Source organism: Sorex fumeus, unplaced genomic scaffold, assembly GCF_029834395.1.
Source record: "Sorex fumeus unplaced genomic scaffold, SorFum_2.1 ptg000015l, whole genome shotgun sequence".
In the NCBI taxonomy this organism is placed as follows: Eukaryota; Metazoa; Chordata; class Mammalia; order Eulipotyphla; family Soricidae; genus Sorex; species Sorex fumeus.
Genome location: NW_026606072.1, coordinates 18,331,724 through 18,352,801, shown reverse-complemented (window position 1 = coordinate 18,352,801; position 21,078 = coordinate 18,331,724). Strand labels below are relative to the sequence as shown.

Here is a 21,078-nt window from a genome sequence, read left to right as displayed (position 1 = left end):
GAGAAGTTCCCTGACCTGAAATGTGTGACCAGGATGCGGGTACAAGAGGCGCAAAGGGCCTAAGGTGGCTCATTCTGAAATCAGCACCTTTGAGCATCTCCTTCGCCATGAGTCCTCCCCAGCTCTTGTGTGTCCTGACGCTGATCTTAAAGGAGGCAAGAAGTTCCATTTCAGTTCAGATGTGGGTGATAAATTACATCACATGGGTTCTATTGTATTTTTCTTTTCCCTTCTGCCAAGTCATCAAATCCAGGAGCAGTTGAGGTTTTTCCCTTTGGTTGATGACAGTTTTCTGGCCACTCCAGGACGTGGTCACTGATCCTGGTGATGCTGCCCTTCCTCCCACTCCTTCTCACTCTTCCCTCTCCCCCAAGCACCTGTGTCTCAAATGTGTTTTCTAACTGCAAAGACCAAGTCATTTTCACCAGTTCTTGTTACAGTTCTCTGTCAGCGTTGAGCTCTTCATTCTTATTCCCCTCCAGCTCCATTTGGCCTTGATGTGTGGAGAGTGCTGGGCCCAGCTGAGGTGGATGGAAAAAGGACAGTGCAGCTGTTGTGGAAGGTGACCTCCCTCTGCTTGATATTTTGTTGGTTATAAACCTTTTGCCTGTCTGTCTCTTCTCTGTTTCTCTCTCTCAGGTTGAAGTAACATTGGCTTACAATACCATGTAAGTTTAAGGGTACAGCTCACATGACTTAATCACATTTGCATCTTCCCCACAGTACTGAGACCCCTTCACCACCATCCATTTGGCTACTTCCATTCTATGGTAACTCCAGTTTTTGTCATCAGAATCCAAGGGTTTGTTTTATTTTAAAACTCTTGACTGGGCTGGAGAGATAGTACAATGGGCAGGGTGTTTGCTTTGCACATGGCTAATCTGAGTTTGATCCCTGGCATCTCTATGGTCCCCCAAGCACTGCCAGGAGTAATTCCTGAGTGTAGAGGGAGGAGTGACCCCTAACAATAACTAGATGTGGCCCCCAAATCAAATAGAACAAACCAGCCAAACAGCAACAGAAAACTCAACATCTCATGTTTCTGAGAAGTCTGACTCTTGAATTTTTACCTCCTGAATTTTTCTACCTAGGGGTGTTATGGTGCCCTGAATCTCACAGTGGTTTCCCAGCTCCAAAGAGCCCCACCAGTCCACTCCACAGTTGGCTTGAAGGTACATGACAAAGGTCTGGTCTTTGAGGTGAAACACTAATCATTTGGATAGGAATAAAATGCATTTTCAGGGACATCTGGAGTTGTGGAGACCTTCCCTGGCTTCTCCTGGCAGGCATGTCATAGCTGGTGGTCACTGCCATCATGTCTTGGGAGTGTTGGCTGGGGTGAACTCACCTACAAGTTGTTGTGTCACTGCACCCACATATGGCAGGAATGTCCCTTGAGGAATCAGGTAGTTGAATTATGTGGACCTGAAAGGACAGAAGAGTGGAGAAGTGATCCTTCCTAGCATGGATACCTGGAAGTGGGGAGCAAAGGGGAAGGCAGGGGGTCCACGGAGAGGAGAGCAGCAGAGAAGCTAGGAAAAGGGCAGGAGAGCAGATGGTAGAGGGACCAAAGAGAAAAGGAAAAGGGCATCCTTTTCCTAGAAGAAAAGCACCTGCCAGATGAGAAAAAGAGATGAAGGATTTGGGAGGAAGAAAAGAAAGAGGCAAGCAATAAGATGCCAGAACTCAGTTATTTCATCCTTGCTAAAGTTGGGGAAAATTTAAAATCATTTTGAAATCCTTTTGGAAATGGAATTCCGTGGGCTTTGCCAAATGGCATTCCCATCTCAGTTACTGGAATTTCCTAGCTTTGCCTCTTCCTCCTTCACACCCAGGGCCTATGCAACACTCTAGGGTCACAGGGGCAGCAGACAAAGTAAAGCCTGATCAGTGTTGCTGAAAAGCCTTTGAGAATAAGACCCAGGTATGGTTTCTTCCTCAGTTATCAAGAGCAAAAGCAAAGGAAGCAACCAGCACATTTGGGGAAGGAAAGTCAGTGGCAGCACCTTCTATCTGGGGCTGTTGGGGCAGGCCCACCTGTTAGTAGGTGAAAGGACATCAGTCCCCTTCTCTCACCCTCATGTCTGTGGTGCGGCTCCCTTTCACCTTCACAGGAGAATTTCTAGGAATCAGGGTTAGTGAAAAAAAGAGAAAGGTGATGAAAGCACAAACCTAGGAATCTACTAAAAGCCTCTGAACCATATGGCTTACAAACAGTGCTTTTCAAGCATGTGAATAGATCCCAATAAAACTGTGTTTAAAAAAGAAATACAAGGGTCGGTTTAAGAAAGAAAAATGTTCCTATATCCTTAGGATGGTTCTGGCTATCCTGGAAGCTCCTACGAGAAGGAGCGGGCAATGACATCTGAAGCCTGCCTGCTAAATTCACCTGACAGCCAGTCATCCTTTATCCATGAACATACTCTGGAGCAGAAAGTGAAGAAATGGAAATTCCTGTAAAATACCCAGCATGCTCATTCCTAGACAAAACCTCTGAGTGGGCTCAGATTCTAGGCAGAAAAGAAGAAACTAGACTTGGGGTCACAGGTGTGGTCTGAGACACCTGTTGAAGGACCAGTGACTGGTAGGGCAGTGCTGAGTTTCCATCCTCGCAGCTGGGATTTACTTCTTCTCTGAGAGGGAGGAATAGAGAGAAAAGACAAGAATATGAGTACTGGGTACTTTCTGACTCTTGGAGGTTTCCCAGGTAAGAAATGACCCATGGCCAGAGCTTACTTAGAATTCACTCTGGGTAATGGCTCAGAATTTTTAGCTTCTGTTTCTCTCTCACTGTATGTGATAGAGAAAACCACCACCAAAGGAAAAGGGGTGACTTGCTGATGTTGTCATTCTCCTAATTTAGCCTCAGGGAACTGAATTTATATTAAGGGATGATAGGAGCAAATCCTTACTTCTAGTATTTAAAGGTTTAATGTGATATTTTTACACCACACACACAGAAACACACACACAAACACACAGAGAAACAAAAACACACACAAACACGTGGATTGTTATTTATCTATATTCATAATTCCCTGATTGTAGTTTAGCATCTAATACTTAACATTCCTGTCCTTTCACATGCCCCTAGTCTGTCATGTCTGAATGTCTCTTTTTTGATGTTGGGAATAAATTTTATTTCCTTTGGGTTCAGAAGGCAAAAGGAGCCCCATTCCTGGAGAAAGCACTTGGCTACAACATCCGGTACTTTCCAGAAAACAACACTAACCTAACAGAAAGCAGGAATACCAGTAGCCAGCAGTTTAAACTGCATCTGGGACACAAGCCCTACTTGGTGTCTGTGATTTCTTACAATTCTCTGGGAGAGTCTCCAGTGAGCACCCTAAGGATCCCAGCTGCTGATGAGAAGTGTGAGTATGATACAGACTTCTTAGAAGTGGTCTTGTCTTGTTGTCCCAGGTGTAGTACTTGTCCTTTCCAGGATTTCTGACATGTGGAGGCCCTAAGTTTAGCCCCTAGGACTGTGTGTCCCCCCAAGAATACCCCTGGTAGCTCCCAAGTGTCACCAGAAGTGACCCTTATGCACCCGAAGCACTGCTTGGGAGCCCCTCCCACCAGAACAAACAAATAGTTGTGGGCCTCAGTGTTCATTGGTTGAGAATTCAAATCTTTGCTCTTTCACTGGTCTCCTAGAACTTGGCAACTTACTGCTCTAACTTAAAACTTCTTATAAAATGGGGACATTATTAGGACAGAGAAGGGAAGAAATCATGGGGGGAGAAAGAAGATAAGAAAGGGAAATATTGTGGAAACAGGGGTTGGGGCTTTGGTTATACTAGTGATGTGGGAGAGTGGTATAGCTATACACCCAATGCACAGACCCAACAACATTGAAAATCCGAGATGTAGGCTGCAGTTACTGAACTTTGTAAGGTGCCTTTCAAGGTGCCAGGTGGTGGAGATAGAGAGGAAGCAGGGGAGGCAGAAAATGGAGTATGGGGACACTGGTAAAGGGAAGTTGACACTGGTGGTAGGATTGGTGTTGAAATATATGCCTAAAACTCAACTATTAATAATTTTGTAAATCATTGTTCTTAAATTAAAATTAATTTTTAAAAAAAGGTAAATGGGGCTATTATATAGTAACATCTCCTTTATAGAGCTACAGGGATTTATGTGAAACTTCTGTGTAAAATGCTCTGTTTATTTTAGTTATAATAATTTTAGAAAATTTTCTAATTAAGGAGGCCAGAGAGATAATACGGTAGGTAAGTTTCTTGCCAAGCAGCATGCGGCGGACCTCCAACACTACATGTGGTCCGCTGGGTGGGGTCAGGAGTGATCCCTGACCACAGAGCCAGGACTAAGCCCTGAGTACCAACTGGGTGTGATTCCCAAGCAAAAGTAAATGTACTGCACTGTAGCACTGTCCTCCCATCGTTCATCGATTTGCTTGAGCTGGCCCAGTAACATCTTCATTTTGAGATTTGTTATTACTGTGTTTGGAATATTGAATACATCACGGGTAGCTTACCAGGCTTTGCCGTGCAGGTGAGATACTCTCGGTAGCTTGCCGGGCTCTCCGAGAGGGGTGGAGGAATCGAATCTGGGTCAGCTGGGCTGGCTGCGCTCAAGGCAAACGCCCTACTGCTGTGCTATTGCTCCAGCAAAAGTAAATAAATAAATAAATAAATTCTTGTGGCAGAAAATGTCTTTAAATGTGGATTTACATATGTCACATATATGTGCCTGGGTTCTTTGAGTGGGCTGCCATTATCAGGAGTACAGACACAATCTCACCACTGTGAGAATAGGAATCTGTAACCAGTTGAATTGAATGGGGAGCCGGTTGAGACCATTGAATTTTTTTTTTTTTTGCTTTTTGGGTCACACCCAACAATTCTCAGGGGTTACTCCTGGCTCTGCACTCAGGAATTATTCCTGGTAGTGCTGGGGGACCATGTGGGACATCAGGGATTAACCCGGGTTGGCCGCGTGCAAGGCAAACACCCTACCCCCTGTACTATCGCTCTGGCCCCAACCATTGAATTTTGAAATCATCTCCTTGGGTATGATTTTTAGAGTCACCATCTTGCAGCTTCCCAGCCTACAGAATTATTGGTACTTGAAATCCTACCTTTAGATAGTGTTTGTCTCAGATTGGCTTTCATTCCAACTTATAGAGACACTGTGAGAGTGAGTCTTTTTCCATTAGTAAGACCCTGGGGAGATCCTTTCTAGATATAGGTCACTGTCACTGTCACTCCTGTTGTTCATCGATTTGCTCAAGCGGGCCCAGTAATGTTTCCATTGTGACACTTGTTACTGTGTTTGACATATTGAATATGTCATGGGTAGCTTGCCAGGCATTGCCATCCGGGTGAGATACTCTCAGTAGCTTGCCAGGTTCTCCGAGAGGGGCAGAGGAATTGAACTTGGGTTGGCTAGTTCAGCCTCATGCAAGGCAAATGCCCTAACTGCTGTGCTGTCGCTCCAGCTCGTAAGTTTGAGAAATATTTGTAAGTACTTAAAGGTTTGAGGATATAGTTCAAAGGGCTGGAGCACATGCTTTTGCATGTGGGAATTCTGGGTTCCATACTCACCATATGGTCCCCTGAGCACTGCCAGGAGCAACCCCTGAGCTTTGTGTTAGAAATAGCTCCTGAGCACAGCCAGGTATCCCCGATACAAATAAAGGCACACAAAGTACTTAAATAGCAAATGTGGGGGGGAAATGAAGCGGAGACAGCTCTCGACCTAGGGGAAGCGACAGGGGAGCTCCTGAAGCTCCACCCTCTTGATGATGGAACAGTGAGCAAGGTCGGTCCCTCTTGAGCATGAGTGGAGGACTCTAAAGCAACCTCTTATCTCCCTGCAGCCTTCAGGAGCGTTGAGTCAGTTCTCGCCCGTTGCACTCAGGACCAGCTGGTGGTGGAGTGGCAGAGCTCCTCTCCGGATGTGGACACGTGGATGGTTGAGTGGGTCCCAGATCGAGACTCAGAGACCTCCACCCTTTCCTGGGAGTCTGTGACTCAGGCCAGGAACTGGACAATCCAGCAAGGTAGTGCAGAATTGCCCCCTAGTCCCTCTGCATAGATTCGGTTTCATTTCAGTGTTTTTTTGTTTTGTTTTGTTTTGTTTTTAATCACAGCTCTGACATCCAGGCTCTAAAATGTGGCCCTCTAAATGCAGCAGGCTAGGAGAAGTACATTTCCTAGTCAGGCTACTACAGGAAGTAGTGCTGTCAGACCAGAACCTGGCCACACTCCAGGTGGAAAACATCTCATCTACCAACAAAGAGCCTGGCCCAGATAGCTTGATCATTGCAGCGACTGAGTATCCAGAATACTCCTTTTTCAGTTCTGGTTGCCTCTATAAGAGCTAAGTCAGTTTTCCAGACACTGATACAGGGAAAAGCTGTTTTTTCAAGAATCCTTGTAAGACATTATCCTCCTAACTCCATCATTTCAGTCATTTTTCACACTTTCTAGCTTCTTTCTATATGAAGCCTATGATTTATTGAATCACCGTGAGAAAAATTACAAAGCTTTCAGGTTTAAGTCTCGGTCATACAATAACCAAACACCCCTCCCCTCACCAGTAATTATTTTTCACCACCAAGAACCCATATATACCCCCCTCCCACCCCTCCTAATGCCTGTGAGGCAGATGATTTCTACTTTAACTTTCTATCTACTTTGAATACACTCATCATTTCAACAAAAGATGCACCATTATTGTTCGGAATTCCCTCCCCCCCAACAATCAGAACTGCTGAAAAGGCATTGTGAAATAATTTGTTTCGAAATTATTTTGAAATTATAGTTGGTTATGAAAAACCGTATGATGTCACATGGCCACAATATTGGCCTAGTGTTTTTGGATTTTTGATATTTTATTAATTAAATCTGGGGGAATTTCTGCCAAGAGCCGGATAATTATGAGATTGGTTTCTGTGTGTCTGATGCCATGGCTGTGCCGGAGAACCACTTGTGGAGGGGCAACTCATGGCATTGGTTGGGTGTGAAGGACGAGCCTGTTTCGCCCCCCTTCAGGGCGGCAGTTGCCCCATCACCACCCTCTCATACCTGGCTTTCCAATAAGCTCTGAGGTGGCAGCCACTGTGCTGCCAGAGGGGAAAAAGGCGAAAGAGATAGACACCCATTCCCTCCCAGGGGGGCATGGCACCGGAGTTTAACGCATAGTCCATTCACATTTCCGCCGCAAGCTGCTGGACTCTGGATTAGGTCCATGTGCCTCTGGTGCCATGACTGTGCCGGAGAGCCACTCGTGGGGGGCAACTCATGGCGTTGATTGAGCATGAAGGACGAGCTGGTTCCGCCCCCTTCCCATGAGGCTGCAGTTGCCCCGTCACCACCAGCTCATACCTGGCTTTCCAATAAACCTTATCATTTTTCATCTGGCACAAATACAAACAACTTACCAGCCCGTGCATTAAAAAAATAGTGTGGGGGGGGCAATACAAAATAAATACAAGAGAAGTAAATAATATGTAGCTTTGTCAGATGTTATGGGAAACTGTAGAATAGAATAACTTCCATGGGTTGTAGTCCATAACCCTTCTATGCATATTCTTTCCACTCTGTCATATATTCTGCACTAGTGCTTTTTCTTTTTTCTTTTTTTTCAGATAAATTAAGACCTTTCTGGTGCTATAATATCTCTGTGTATCCAGTGATGCAAGACCGAGTGGGGGAGCCATATTCCATCCAGACCTATGTCCAAGAAGGCAGTATGTATGGACATGGTCTAATTGGGGTACCAGGGGAGATATGGGGGCCTGTCCCTCATTCAGACAAGGCTTCGAATGCCTGAAGCTCTCACGGCTACCTTAGGACTCATGTGGGCTGTGGTTCATCTGCTGCTGAGAGTGAGCTCTGGATGTTCCCAGTCATGGTTATAGATTCACTAAACTCAAATCTGCGGCAGACATCAGAGTGCATCCAGTCCAAGGCCCTCCTTGCACAAGTGGAAAACTGAAGCTGAAAGGAGTGAAATAATATGCCTTAAGTCACAAAGAAATAGTGAAAATGGAGCTAAAACAGAAATCATTTACTTAAACACAGGTTGGAGATGTCAAAATAGTCCTTTTAAAAAAACTACTCTATTGTTATTTAGGTAACATGATTGCAGCAGTGTTAATTGTGTTATAACAGTGTTTTATTAGTGTTGAAGGGGACTTGGGTGAAGTGGGGCATTTGGAGGTAGCCTCAAGAAAACAGTGCTCTCACCTCTCTGTCCAGTTCATCTGGGCCAAAGGGAAATGCCTGATATGGACAGGACTGGCCAAGTCTGCTCTGAACATCTATGTGACATGGACACTCACGTCCTGCACCAGCCCCACGAGGCAGCCGAAGCCACACCTGAAACCCATATGTTATGCTCCCTGTGGGAACTAGTCTGCATCACCTGAGTTCTCAGGAAATAGGGGACTTAGGCTAGAACAAGGACTTGAGGAATTGCTCTTGGCAGAGAAGGAAAGTCAATCCTAACCTCAGCACATGCCTTTCAGATATGACACCTGCTCTCAAAAAAAAAAAAAAAATCAGGAGGAGGCAAAATAGCGAACCAAAATGGTTTTCTTGAAAGAAATTTACTTAGAGAAATGTGAGGGGAGAGAAAGGGGACTAGGTAACCAAGAGAGAACACAGGATCCTCCAAAGGGGAAAGAGCAGAGAACGGCTTTTAGGAGAAGGTTTTGTACAGTCTCTTCACATTGTCTTGGCCAGAATTCTCTGCACACATGAAAGTTAATGTGGGTATTGTTTCAGGGAAAGTCATAGGCTCTTGATCATCCTTTAAAATTCTTTCCACACATTTATATTATCTTTATGCTTCTCCTTTTCTGAAGGGTGGGGGTCCATCCTTCTCTGGATGGTGACTCAGTTTCCTCATTTCCAAAGAGCTCAGTATTTGCATCTCATAGGAATGTGATCCTCATGCCTTTGGGCTACTTAAAGGCTAAGCAGTTTCTTTTTATTATTACTATTATTTCCCGGAAACTTATTACCAGGGCCCCCTATCTACCCACAACACTAGCGAGCTGCTCTACCTTTATTTATTTATTTATTTATTATTTTTTAAAATTTTGGCTTCATTGATTCAAATTTATCAATAAGAAAACAAAAGTAAAAGTTGCAACAGAAAGCCTCTGTACAAAGAAACTGACATTAAAAGAAGAAAATATCCTATAAATTGGAGAAAATATATGTATATCATACATCTGACAAAGAGCTAGTGCCCACAATATATTTTTAAAAAATCACAAAACTGTTGTAAACACCGAAATAATACCATCTTATTTGGTTTACAATTACATTTAATTGCAATTACATCTTATTGGACTTATATTTGGCTTACAAACACCTTAATAAACTCTGATAACCACTGATTATCAGAGAAGTACAAATTAAAAAAATCACCTGTGAGAATAGTATATCTTAAAAAGTCTAGTAACAGTACATGTTGGTGGTATGTGAAACAGCAGGAATACTGTTATTCACTGATGAATATTAGTTATTCACGGATAGTGGAATGTAAATTTTAAAATGTAAAGCTTCTATGGAAAACAGAATGGGAATTTCTCAAACGATTTAAAAAGAACCAGCATATGATCCAGGAGTTTCAGTCCTTGATATCTAATTAAAGAAATAAAAACTACAAATATGCATATATATTTTTAATTAGTTTTTTTCCAAGTCTTAATTAGTGTAAATAGTGCTGCAATTAGCCTTTATTTTTGTCCTTTTGGATGTTAACTCCTTTCAGAGTCAACATTGGAAAATCTATTCTGTCACTCCATAGCCATTTCGTAATTGCTACACTTTACAGCTAGGAACGAAGGGGCTGCTGTTTGGTACTGCTGCCCTTCAAGTTTAAGACCGATGAATCCAGAGAGCTAAAAAGCAGATTCATCCATTCCCAGGTCTGTTGCCTCTGCCAGCTCTGAGCCAGTCTGTTCTGGTCTGAGCCTGGAGGGGTGGGGAGGGGCAGGATGTGTTGGGGTAATTCAGGATTCATTATTTCTCTTCCTGTCCCATGAAGTACCGACAAAAGGACCTGTGATCAGGGCAGAGAACATTGGCGTGAAGACTGTCACGATATTATGGCAAGAGATCCCCAAGAATGAGAGGAATGGTTTCATCAACAACTATACTATATTTTATCAATCGGAAGATGGAAAAGAGTTCTGTAAGTTGAAAAGAAAGACCATGGGGCCTGAGTAATAGCACAATGGGTCGGGTGCCTGTGTTGCACATGACCAACCTGGGTTCACAATCTCTGGCACTCCATATGGTCCCCCGAACAATCCAGCAGTGATCTCTGAGTGAAGAACCAGACGTAACCTTCGTGCCCCCACTTCACCCTCCCAAAAGAGAAAGAAATCCAGACCTCAAAGAGAGGCCATGGACAGACCAGGTTATCTTTATGCTTCTCCTTTTCTGCATGAGTCACTCAGCCACTCAGTTCTTTGAGTACCTCTCAGTTCTTTGCAGAGTGCAGGAGTGACCCCTGAGCATTGAGTTGGGAGTAGCCCCTGAATACTATGAAGTGTGGCCCCCAAACAAAACAAACACATTCTTTAAAAAAATTTTTTTATTAATTGGATTCTCTGATGTGCAGTGATTTCTCAAGTCCATAATTCCAACACAACACCCATCACCAGTGCACCCACCTCTCTTCCCTCAGGACCCCAACACTCTCCCTTTGAATACTCCTTTAACCATTCAATTCTGTGAGACAGTTCTCCTGTTCTCCTGCTTTTGGACCTTTGTTGCTGCCTTTCTTTAAATCCCACAAATGAGAAAGATCATTCTGTATCTATCCCTTTCTTCTGACTGACTTCACTTAGATATCCTCTAGTTCCATCCATGTTGCTGACAATTGAGTCATTTTGTTTTTTCTTTAGAACTGCATAGTATTCCATTGTATATATTTACTATTGTTTCTTGATTCATTCATCCATAGTTGGGCATTGGGGTTAAAACAAATGCATTCTTATGGTAATCCTAGGGATATGAAACAGCATGATTGTGTGGGTTCATCTGCATTTCACTCACGATTAGTGACATTGGCCATCTTCGCAGTGCTTGTGGCCATTTGTCTATCTTCTTTGGAGAAAGTTTTTTCAATCTCTGTCCATTTTATTTATTTATTTATTTATTTATCTATTATTGTTTTGACATTACTGGCGCCCACTTGAGCAAATTGAAGATTAACGGGATGACAAGTGATACAAGTGATTATTATCTTAGGGCCATAACAGGCAGTGCTCAGGGAAGAGCTTACTGTGGTTCTTCACTCAGGGATCACCCTTGGCAGAGTTTAGGGGAATGTCGAGGTGCTGGGGATTTAACTGGGGTTGGCTACGCACAAGACAATTTCTTGTACCTGAGAGGCCCTGCTATCGCTCCAGCCCTGCTCCAGCCCCCAATCTCAGCCCATTTGAAAATTGGATTGCTTGTCTTTTCATGATTAAGTTGTAAGTTATCTTTATAAATATGTGGGCTGGAGCGATAGCACAGCAGGTAGGACGTTTGCCTTGCATGCGGCCGACCCGGGTTCAATTCTCCCATCTGTCTTGGTGAGCCCGGCAAGCTACCGAGAGTATCCCCCCGCATAACAGAACCTGGCAAGCTCCCTGTGGTGTATTCAATATGCCAAAAAAAAACCCCAGTAAAACAAGTCTCACAATGGAGATGTTACCGGTGCCAGCTCGAACAAATCTATGAACAATGGGAGGACAGTGCTATGGTGCTACATTCTGGATGTAAGCTCCTTACCAGATAGTGATTTGTGAATCCTTTTATTCACATTTCCCTTCACTATCTTAATTCCATTCTCTTGATTTTGATCTTTTTGGTGTGGCTGGAGCGATAGCACGGTGGTAGGGCGTTTGCCTAGCACGCAGCCAACATGGCCAACCCAAGTTCGATTCCTCCGCCCCTCTCGGAGAGCCCGGCAAGCTACCGAGAGTATCTCGCCTACACAGCAGAGCCTGGCAAGCTACCCATGATGTATTCTATATGCCAAACGCAGTAACAACAACCGAGACGTTACTGGGCCCACTCGAGCAAATTGATGAACAATAGGAGGACAGTGATAACAGTGATAATTTTTGTGGGGGTGCATTTGGGTCACACCTGGCAGTATGGAACTATATTGGTGACAGGGATCAAATTTGTGCTTGCCACACACAAGGCAAGAACCTTAGTCCCTATATTATCATCTATTCAGCTCTTGAAAAGCTAGTTTTAGAGAGAACAGGGAGAGTGGAATTGGAATGTAAGATGCAGTTCACCCTGGAAATGCAGCTTCCAAGGTGCTTTAGAGCTATAAAGTGTGCTTGTGAGTGGGTGTGACTTTGGTGTTTAACTGCTATACTTTCCCTTTAGCCAAGACTGTCAACTCCAGCATCCTGCAGTATGATCTGGACTCCCTGGCAAGAAAGACTTCTTACTCTGTTCAGGTCCTGGCCAGCACCAGAGCAGGAGGAACCAATGGCACCAGGATAAACTTCAAGACATTGTCAATTAGTGAGTATTTCCTTCTAGCCTTGAAGAACTCTTCTTGACATTTCTTTAAGTCAATCAGAGATAACATTTAACAAAGGCAGGGGAAATCTGAGCAAAAATGAATACCCAATTCTGCACTCTGCTTGCCACCTTTCCAGAAAAGAGCCCCAATCATCTTGAGGAACAGAGATGAGGGTCATCACCCCACAGCGGGGGAAGAAATTTAATCTCATCACTTGTGCAGTTATCTTGAGCCAAAAAGTACAGCATATGTTTATATATCAGCTTCTACGTAAAAATGACTCAAGAAAGTATAAATATAATGAAAATGTCAAATGTGATGGAGCTTTATGCAGAGTTAGGGGGAAATTATCAAGGAGTAGAAGATGGAATAAGGGATAAGGTAAAGAAGAAAGAAGAGGATTAAAGAAGAACAAATATATTCATTTTGACAAATGCATCAATGACAGATCTTTGATTTTAAGAATATACGAAGACTGGAGCGGTAGCTCAGTGGGCTCACAATTTGCTCTTGCTTGTGGGAGACCCAGGTTTGATTCCCACCACCACTGGTCCCTGAGAACAGCAGGGAGTGTTCCCCAATCTCTAATCACCAAATTTGGGAGTAGCTCTTGAGTATAATTAGGTGTGGCCCCAAAATAAAAAATAAAACAAAACAAAATATAACTACTGTTTAAAAGAATGAATCATTTATACTAAAGCTGAAGACATATTGTCAACTTTTGTAATAAAAGCTAAAACTGGTATATGTGAAATATTCTTAAAACCCTCTATTCATAATATTTTCAAGGGGATAAAAATAACTTTATGATTCTGGAAAATATGAGCATAATATTTGTCTTACAAACAACATAGCATTTAGGGGTCAGAGAGATAGTGCTGAGGTTAGGGCACTTGCCTTGCATGCAGCTAGCCCTGGTTCAATGTCTGGCACTGCATATAGTTCCCTGAATACCTGAACATCCCCCCCAGGAGTGATTCCTGTGCACAAAAAACATAGTATTTGTTTCTACGAACTGACATTCCTTTAGTTTTGTTTAGTTTTTTGTTTTTGTTTTGGATTGATTTGGGGGCCACACCTAGCAATGCTCAGGGACTTCTTCCTAGCTCTGTGCACAGGGCTCTCTCCTAGTAGTGTTCAGGGAAATGCGGTAGTGCCAGGGGCCAACCTTGGAGTTCAACATGCAGATGCACGTTGCTGTCTCCTTGGCCCTGAAGGAATTCTTTTAATATTACTTTAAAAAAAATCTTTAAAAATTTTATTGTCAACTGGGTATGTAGCTCAGCAATAGAACACTTGTATTGCATGTGTAAGGCCTGGGGGTTTGATCCCAAAAGCTGAAAGAAAATTAATAAATTAAATTTCACAGTGATCACGACCATGATCATCTTGTTGTTCGTCGATTTCCTCGAGCAGGCACCAGTAACGCCTCCTTCTTCCTAGCCCTGAGATTTTAAAAGAGCCATTTCAATGCTCTTTCAGGATTAGGAGAATGAGACCCATCATTGTTACTGGTATTTGGCATATTGAATACGACACGGGAAGTTTTCCAGACTCTGCCGTGCAGGCAGGATACTTTTGGTAGCCTGCCAGGTTCTCCAAAGGAAAATAAGATAATAAGATGTTGCGCGGCCACTAATGTGGCCCCGCGGTTCCAGGAGCTGGGTTTTAGAGTCTCTGCGTCTTGGCTGTTGATGGGACCAACCTGGCGCTGGCGGCAGCTGGTGGGTGTGATGCCTACCTACTGGAAGATGGAGGGTCTAGGTGGAGAAGGCCCATCCCAATCCGAGTAGGCTTGGAGACCTCAGCCCCGGGACCCGTATGCGTGGGTTCCTCTGCCAGTTCTTTCATGCATGAGGCCCGTCCGGACATGTGGAAAGTGGTCCCAGCATGGCTGTGGCTAGCTCCGGAGGTCCTCAGCTGCTGGGGCTCTGCTCGGGGCGGGGTGGGGGGGGGGGAGAAACTCAACCCTTCCCCCCTCCAAGGGGCCCCAGTGAGGACAGCCAGGCATGGGGTCAGGAGACTCTGCGCTGTTCTCCTCCTCTAAATTTCGCAACATTAGACCCAAATTCCATTACATGGCAAACTTTTCTGGGTCAGATTGAAGACATGAGCCTGCCTAGATACTTACAGTGACTCTGCACTCAGGAATCACTCCTGGCGGTGCTCAGGGGACCGTATGGGTTGCTGGGAATAGTTGGCCACATGCAAGGCAGATGCCCTCCCTGCTGTGCTACCGCTCCAGCCCCCTCTTACAGTTTTTTCCCCTTGCTGTGCAGTTAAGTTCTCCTTGCTTCTCCCTCTGGTGCCCTACAATCCTCCACACAACTCCAATTTAGAACCCTAGATTCCTTGCTTGAAACCCACGGATGACGTCTATTGTGTTCTTAAAATTCAAACCTCTTGGACCCAGAGTGGTAGTACAGTGGATAAAGTGCTTGTGTTGCATGCAGTCGGCAGGTTCACATCCCCAGCACCCAGGTGCTCCTCTCTCCAGGAGTGATCCTTGAACACAGAGCCAGGAGTAAGCCCTGAGCACTGCCAGGTGTGGCCACTAAAACCAAAACAAAAATCCAAACTTCTTCCCAAAGCGTTCTGGAGCTTTCACTGTGCATTGCCTGCCACTTTTTGCCTCTAGGGTCCATAACTTAATCTGCTTCAAGACTTTGGAATCTGCTGTTCCTTATGCCTGGAGTGTATTGTAAAAAAATAAATATATATTGTAAAAAATCAACAATATTTTTACAGTATCACTGCAAATTGGCATGGCTAATTCCTTGTGATTATTAATATTAAGTCAAAACTTCCTTCTCCAAGAAGTCTTCCTTCAGTGCCCCACCTAAAGTTGCTAATCTCGCCCTCCCCTGCCCCCGCTCACCTCACCTACTCTAGCTTCCCATCCTGTGTTTATGAAATATCTTGTGCTATTTATTGCCTGAATCTTTCTCTCAGAACATAAGAGTCCTTGAGCACAAAGTACCTGTATTTGTTACTGATGACTGTTTGTTCTGTTACTCAGAACAGTGCTTGGCAAATCATAAGTGCTTATTCAAGATTTTCCGACTGATTGAGCTTGGAGAACTGACTTGGTGAACACAATGTCTGACAGTATTATTCAGGGAGAAAAAATCCTGGGAGACCTAACACCCAGAATTTTATGGGATTGATTTTTTTAGAATTGGAAAGAATTGTAAAGTTCCTAAAACTTATGGAAGAAAGGGTCCATCTTTGAGTTTCTTTGGAGTGAGGCACTCAGCCTCCCACTGATTTGTGTTGTCCTTTCCCCGAAGGTGTCCTTGAGATTCTCCTTGTAACGGCTCTGGTTGGGGGCGGACTGCTGATTCTCATCATCCTGACAGTGGCATACGAGCTCAAAACACCCAAGTGAGTTTATAGATCACAGTGCCCTGGTTCCCTGAGATCAGGGATGGAAGGGGGAGGGAGGTGAGATGGGTGGGGAGAGAAGCACTCCTCCAGCACAGCGCCCAGCTTTCATTTGATTAAGTGGCACCTGTTTATTGATTAGATTATATTCCACACCCTTGGCTCTTCAGAATTCTGACTAGACAAGAGGATTCTTTCTCCACACCACTCCACGCTCCAGGGGCGTGCCAACAACTTGGCAGGCTGTCTCTGTGGTGGTTGTCATCCATGACTAGAGTTCACGAGATGGTTCTTTCAGTGTCTAGTGGGGACTGTGGTAGCAGCAAGGGGTCTCCAGGACCTCAGCTTCTCTCTAAGGAAAGCAGGGAATGCTCACACATGGCTCACACATGTGTCCAGTCTGAACTCATCCTCTGCCTGGCTGGAGGGGCCTTTGTCCTGCCTGTCCCAGAAGGGAGCTTCTCTTCTGGACCTGTGAGTGCCCCATGGCCTAGGGCTCTGGCATCCATTGACTTCTCTGCCTTCAGAATCTGTGAGCTGTTCCTGGCCCAGCCAACTCCCAACTATAGGTTGCAAGCAGGGCACCAGCACAAATCCTCTTGCACATCTAACAAGTGACCAGTGCTGTGCTGTTGGTTGTGGGTAAAAGAAGTCTTTGAGAATTCCTGTGCTTCAGTGTGGGGATCTCATTGGACTTGGGTGTCCCTTTTCCTGGAAAATGATGTTTGAGCAAATGGTCTATGATGGTGTGGTCTCTAGCATCAGAAATAGCTGTGGGGAAAGAGGAGCAGAAAAGAGGAGCAGCTTGGTGAGGGCTGAGGGCTTCTCCCATCATACCCCATGGGGGCCTCATTACTGCAACCCACCAATGACGTCACTCCTTCAGATTCTTGCAGGAGGCCACCCGGTGCTTACCCTTCACAGAGCACCTTATAAGTCTCCTGCGGAGTCCCACTTTGGGGACAGGATCGTCACATGCATAGAAAATATTTCTTGGGGTCATGTTTCCTGTTACCTGTTTTACAATCTTATCTCTCATTAGCAAATTGAAGCACCTCTGCTGGCCTAATGTCCCCAACCCCGCTGAAAGCAGCATAGCCTTGTGGCATGGAGAGGCGCTCAAGGTACAAGCCAGCATGCATGGTGGTGGGAGGTGGTCCAGGTGATGGTGGCATTCCAGGGGTCATATCAGGAGAGCCTGAGGCTCACACAGCCCCAACTTCTAGCTGGAGCCAGAAGCAACCAGGCTCCCTGAGGCCCTTTGACCTCCCTTTGTAGACAAGAGGAAAGGGGATTCTCAGGTTTGCAAGGCCCCTGCATTAGCTCTGCCTAGCACTGACATGGGGTGAGAAGAGGAAAACCTGCCCCTTTCCCCTGAGTAGTAATTGGATAGCAAGAAGGTCTGGCTGTAAGATCTGAAGCCCCCTAAAAGTAGCCGGAGGGGCCGGAGTAAGAGTACTGCGGGCAGGGCATTTGCTTTGCAGATGTCCAATCTGGGTTTGATCCCTGACACCCCATAGCAATGCCAGGAATGATCCCTAAGTACAGAGCCAGAAGTACTCCCTGAGTCCTGCTAGGTGTGCCCCCCTCTACCCCCCTGAAATCAGGAGCAAGTTCATGCTCAGACTCTCTAGTGCCATTGAGGAGCTGCTGACATGCCCTGCTGTCCCCAGGCTGGGCAGCCCCGCCTTTATTGGGGTTTGGGGGCTAGAACAATTGAGGGGCGAGTGGTGGAGATGCTTCTGTGAATAGTCTTTAAGCACAAATCCTCATTTTCAATAAGTTTTTACATTAAAAGCTGTTCTTAAAAAAATTTTAAGATCTAGGGTCTGGAGCAAAATAGTACAGTGGGTAGGGACCTTACCTTGTATATGGCTTACCTGAGTTTAGTCCCCATGTGGTCCCCTGAGCACTGCCCGAAGTCATCCCTGAGTGAAGACCAGGAGTTTAAGTCCTGCGCACTGCTGGAGGTGGCTTCCTGCTCCCAAAATTTAAGGGGCAAAGAAATAGTTAAGGGTGCTTCCCTTGCATTCAGTGCAGTGAACCCCTATTGAATACCTGGCACCACACATAAGGCCTGAACACTGCTGGGTGTGGTCCACCAAACAGCCCCTCTAAGAAATAAAAACATAAAAAAGAAATTGTTTGAATATGGAGGAAGTTTCTGAGGAAGCAGGCCTAGTTCCTGTGGAAGGGTGTGAAGAGGAGAAAATGTGGAGGCTAGTGAGTCACTGAGAGTCCCAAATGCAACCAGGTTTTGTTTGCATCATATATACTTCCCAAATGATTGGTTGGGTGTTTCTCTCTCTTTTCCAGGATAAGCTGAATCTGAAGGAGTTTGATGACCCTATGACCATGGAGGAAGACAGGATCCTAAAACCATGTCCTATCCCCCATGACCTTATTGACAAGTTGGTAGTGAACTTTGAGAATTTTCTGGAAGAGGTTTCCATAGAGCAGCCTAGAAAAGGTCAGAAAAATGTTTTGGGAGGTGAAGAGAATGAATATGTGACCTCCCCCTTCAGGCCATACTGTTTCGTTGAGAAGAGTTTTGAGGATTACTCCATTTCAACCAAGATTCCACCCACAAAGACCCAGCTGTGTCCTGACATGCCGGAGGGCAGCAACTCAGAAGTCAATGAGCATGTTTCCTCCACACAGTGTTCTGGGCCAGACCATGTCTATGAGGAAGCACCAAATCCCTACCTGAAAAATTCTGTGACAACCAGAGAATTTCTTGGGTCTGAAACACTGCTAGACCAAAGCAAGAAGGACTGAGGCCATGCAGCTCAAAATCCCTCTGCATTTCAGGAGGCTTTCGCAGAGAGGAGATGAAGCTCAGCCAGAAGATCTTCCTCAGTCATATCCCTGTTCTGCCTGTCAGAGAAAAAAATCTTGCATGTCTCTCAGCAGTGGCTGGTTAAGCTTATTGGACTCAGACACTGAAGTCTAGTGTTGTGCTTAGAAGCGATTATTTGACTCGGTTCAGATGTCAACGAAGAGCTCTTACTTGGCCCTTGAACAGGCTGACTTCCGAGGGCGGTGGGCCCTGAGGTGGATGCACCTTCCAGACATGGCTCCTGGCCAGGCCTGCACTGCAGCTTCTCGGAGTTCGCACGGATATTTGCCCAATGCCAGAGAATAGCTGGTCACGGACTCTTGCCACTCCTGCTGAGAAAGGAGAGCTTCTCCTCCCAGGGTTCTTGACTCCACATTTGAGGTAGCCCTGACTGCTTTATGGAAAGGGTGCATGTGTTGTGGTTGCTCTTGTTGTTTGGACGTTGGTTTGGGTGTCACACCCAGGAGTTTTTGGGCTATTCCTGTCTCTGTGTTCAGGGGTTTCCCCCAGTGTGTACTCTGGGGACCACGCAGCGCTGGGGATTGATGTTTGTCACTTCACAAAGGGACAGTAGGCAGAGTGACCTGACCCTGTGCCCTTCATTAACTCCCAGAGGTGGTGGTGGGTGGAATGGATGAGGTATTCAAAGGTATGAAAAAGGACTCAGGAGTCTGTAGACACGGCCTGCCTGAACTCCACTCTGGCCTCCTGTAACCCTAACTTCCAAGTACGCCTGATATCCAGTGAGGCCCCAACGTTGCAAATTTCCAAGGTTCAGTGATCTCTGTATGCTTAATATTTATTTTTCTGAAATATTACTGAAAAAGTTAACACCCCAAACTGCCAGAATCTAATGCCATACTTGCCCAAGGCCATTGTCATCTTTCCAATAAACCAGACCCTAAAACAGGCACAATCCCATTACTCAAAACAACAATTGCAAAATGCTTCCCTTGCCTTTATATCTTGGGAAACAATACTACCCACTTGAAGCCTCCACATCCCAACCCTAACACTAGCCCTGATTCTAAACCTAACACTACCTCTTAGTAAGCCTGGGATCTAGTGGAGCCCAATAGTCTCAAATTTCCAAAGTTTAATGATATCTGTAGACTTAACATTCATTTTTGTAATACTGAAATAGTTAACACCCCAAGCCTCCAGGAACCTAACGTGAGAGAATCTGAGATGGGGTGGGCCCTAGGCCCCGAGTGATGGTATGTAGGTCAGGCCCCGGGTCTGCCCACCTCTCCAGGCCACTGCCCAGTCCTGAGTTCCCACTGGCCCTCCCTGACCTGCTATCTGGCACCCTAGCACGGAAATAGAAATGCACCAATCACTGCGGTCAGTTTTGTTCAGGACTGGGCCCATTCCCTGGCATGGAGCCCGGAACTGCTTCCTGGACACCCTCTTCCAGCTCTTCCAGCATGCAAGGGGGAGGGCTGGGACAGGCACCGATGTTATGTCTTGTTCCACACCAGGATCGCCCTCTGTTGCCCACCCATTGCACAGTGCTCATGACAGTCAGTGTTACTTTGAGTTCACATGTCTGTGGCACCTTTAGCTTATGTGTTCAGAGCAGCGCCCGTGGCTGGCCCTGGGCCTGCATCCTGACCACATTAAGTCTGTGACTTCAGGCCAGGAGGCATGGGGGTGGGGAGAGGCTTCGGGGAGGATGGGGGCCAGGGAGGAATTAGGCAAGGAGAGAGCCCTGGGATGCAAAAGGGAGGATGGTTTGGAGTATCGGTGCTCATGCAAACAAATTTCACAGACCAGCAGCCCAGGGTTGCAGAGCAGGCACCTCCTTTCAGATAACCAAAACAAAGTTCGAGTCCAGGCCCCTGACATTGGAAAGACTGGCAGCCCCGCTCGGTGATATTGAGTCCCTGGGTTCGAAACTCGGCCATATCTGGGATCGGCTCTCCTGTGCCCTTGGGTCTGACCTGGTGGGAGCTGCATAGTTCTCTCTTGGGCATCAGTTCAGGCTGGTTCTCGCTGGTGCCAGCTCCACACTGCTGTAGGGACAGGCCTGAATCCTCACCTGCTCCCCAGGGACCCTGGCACTTTCCTCAGCCAGTTGCTGCCTCCTTCCTGTGGGCAGGGGCAGGTGAGGTGCCAAGTCCTCACTGATCTCAGTGCAGCTCGATTGCTCCCCCATGCCCACCTCTTCACTGGGCAGAAGAGTGTCAGCTGCACAGCAGGAGTTGGAGAGACCTGGGGGAGCATGGGGGAGTCAAAAGGAAACACAGAGAGGACGCACCAGATTTCTGGGGCTGAGATCCAGTCTCCCTCTCTGTACCCTCCAGCCTCCCTTTTGTGACTTGAACTCTTCC

The 21,078-nt window shown here is 45.8% G+C and overlaps 1 protein-coding gene across 1 annotated transcript in view; it reads left to right on the top strand.

Annotated features, from left to right (window-relative positions):
* Nucleotides 1-18,684, top strand: part of IL31RA (interleukin 31 receptor A) — a 40,063-nt gene extending 21,379 nt beyond the window's left edge. The window contains exons 6-14 of the mRNA XM_056112027.1: nucleotides 483-562; nucleotides 3,158-3,374; nucleotides 5,843-6,025; nucleotides 7,616-7,717; nucleotides 10,030-10,176; nucleotides 12,381-12,521; nucleotides 15,813-15,906; nucleotides 16,949-17,030; nucleotides 18,223-18,684. Coding sequence (XP_055968002.1) covers nucleotides 483-562; nucleotides 3,158-3,374; nucleotides 5,843-6,025; nucleotides 7,616-7,717; nucleotides 10,030-10,176; nucleotides 12,381-12,521; nucleotides 15,813-15,906; nucleotides 16,949-17,030; nucleotides 18,223-18,684 — 1,508 coding nt within the window. The remainder of the gene's footprint in view (nucleotides 1-482; nucleotides 563-3,157; nucleotides 3,375-5,842; nucleotides 6,026-7,615; nucleotides 7,718-10,029; nucleotides 10,177-12,380; nucleotides 12,522-15,812; nucleotides 15,907-16,948; nucleotides 17,031-18,222) is intronic.
* Nucleotides 18,685-21,078: the final 2,394 nt, after the last annotated feature.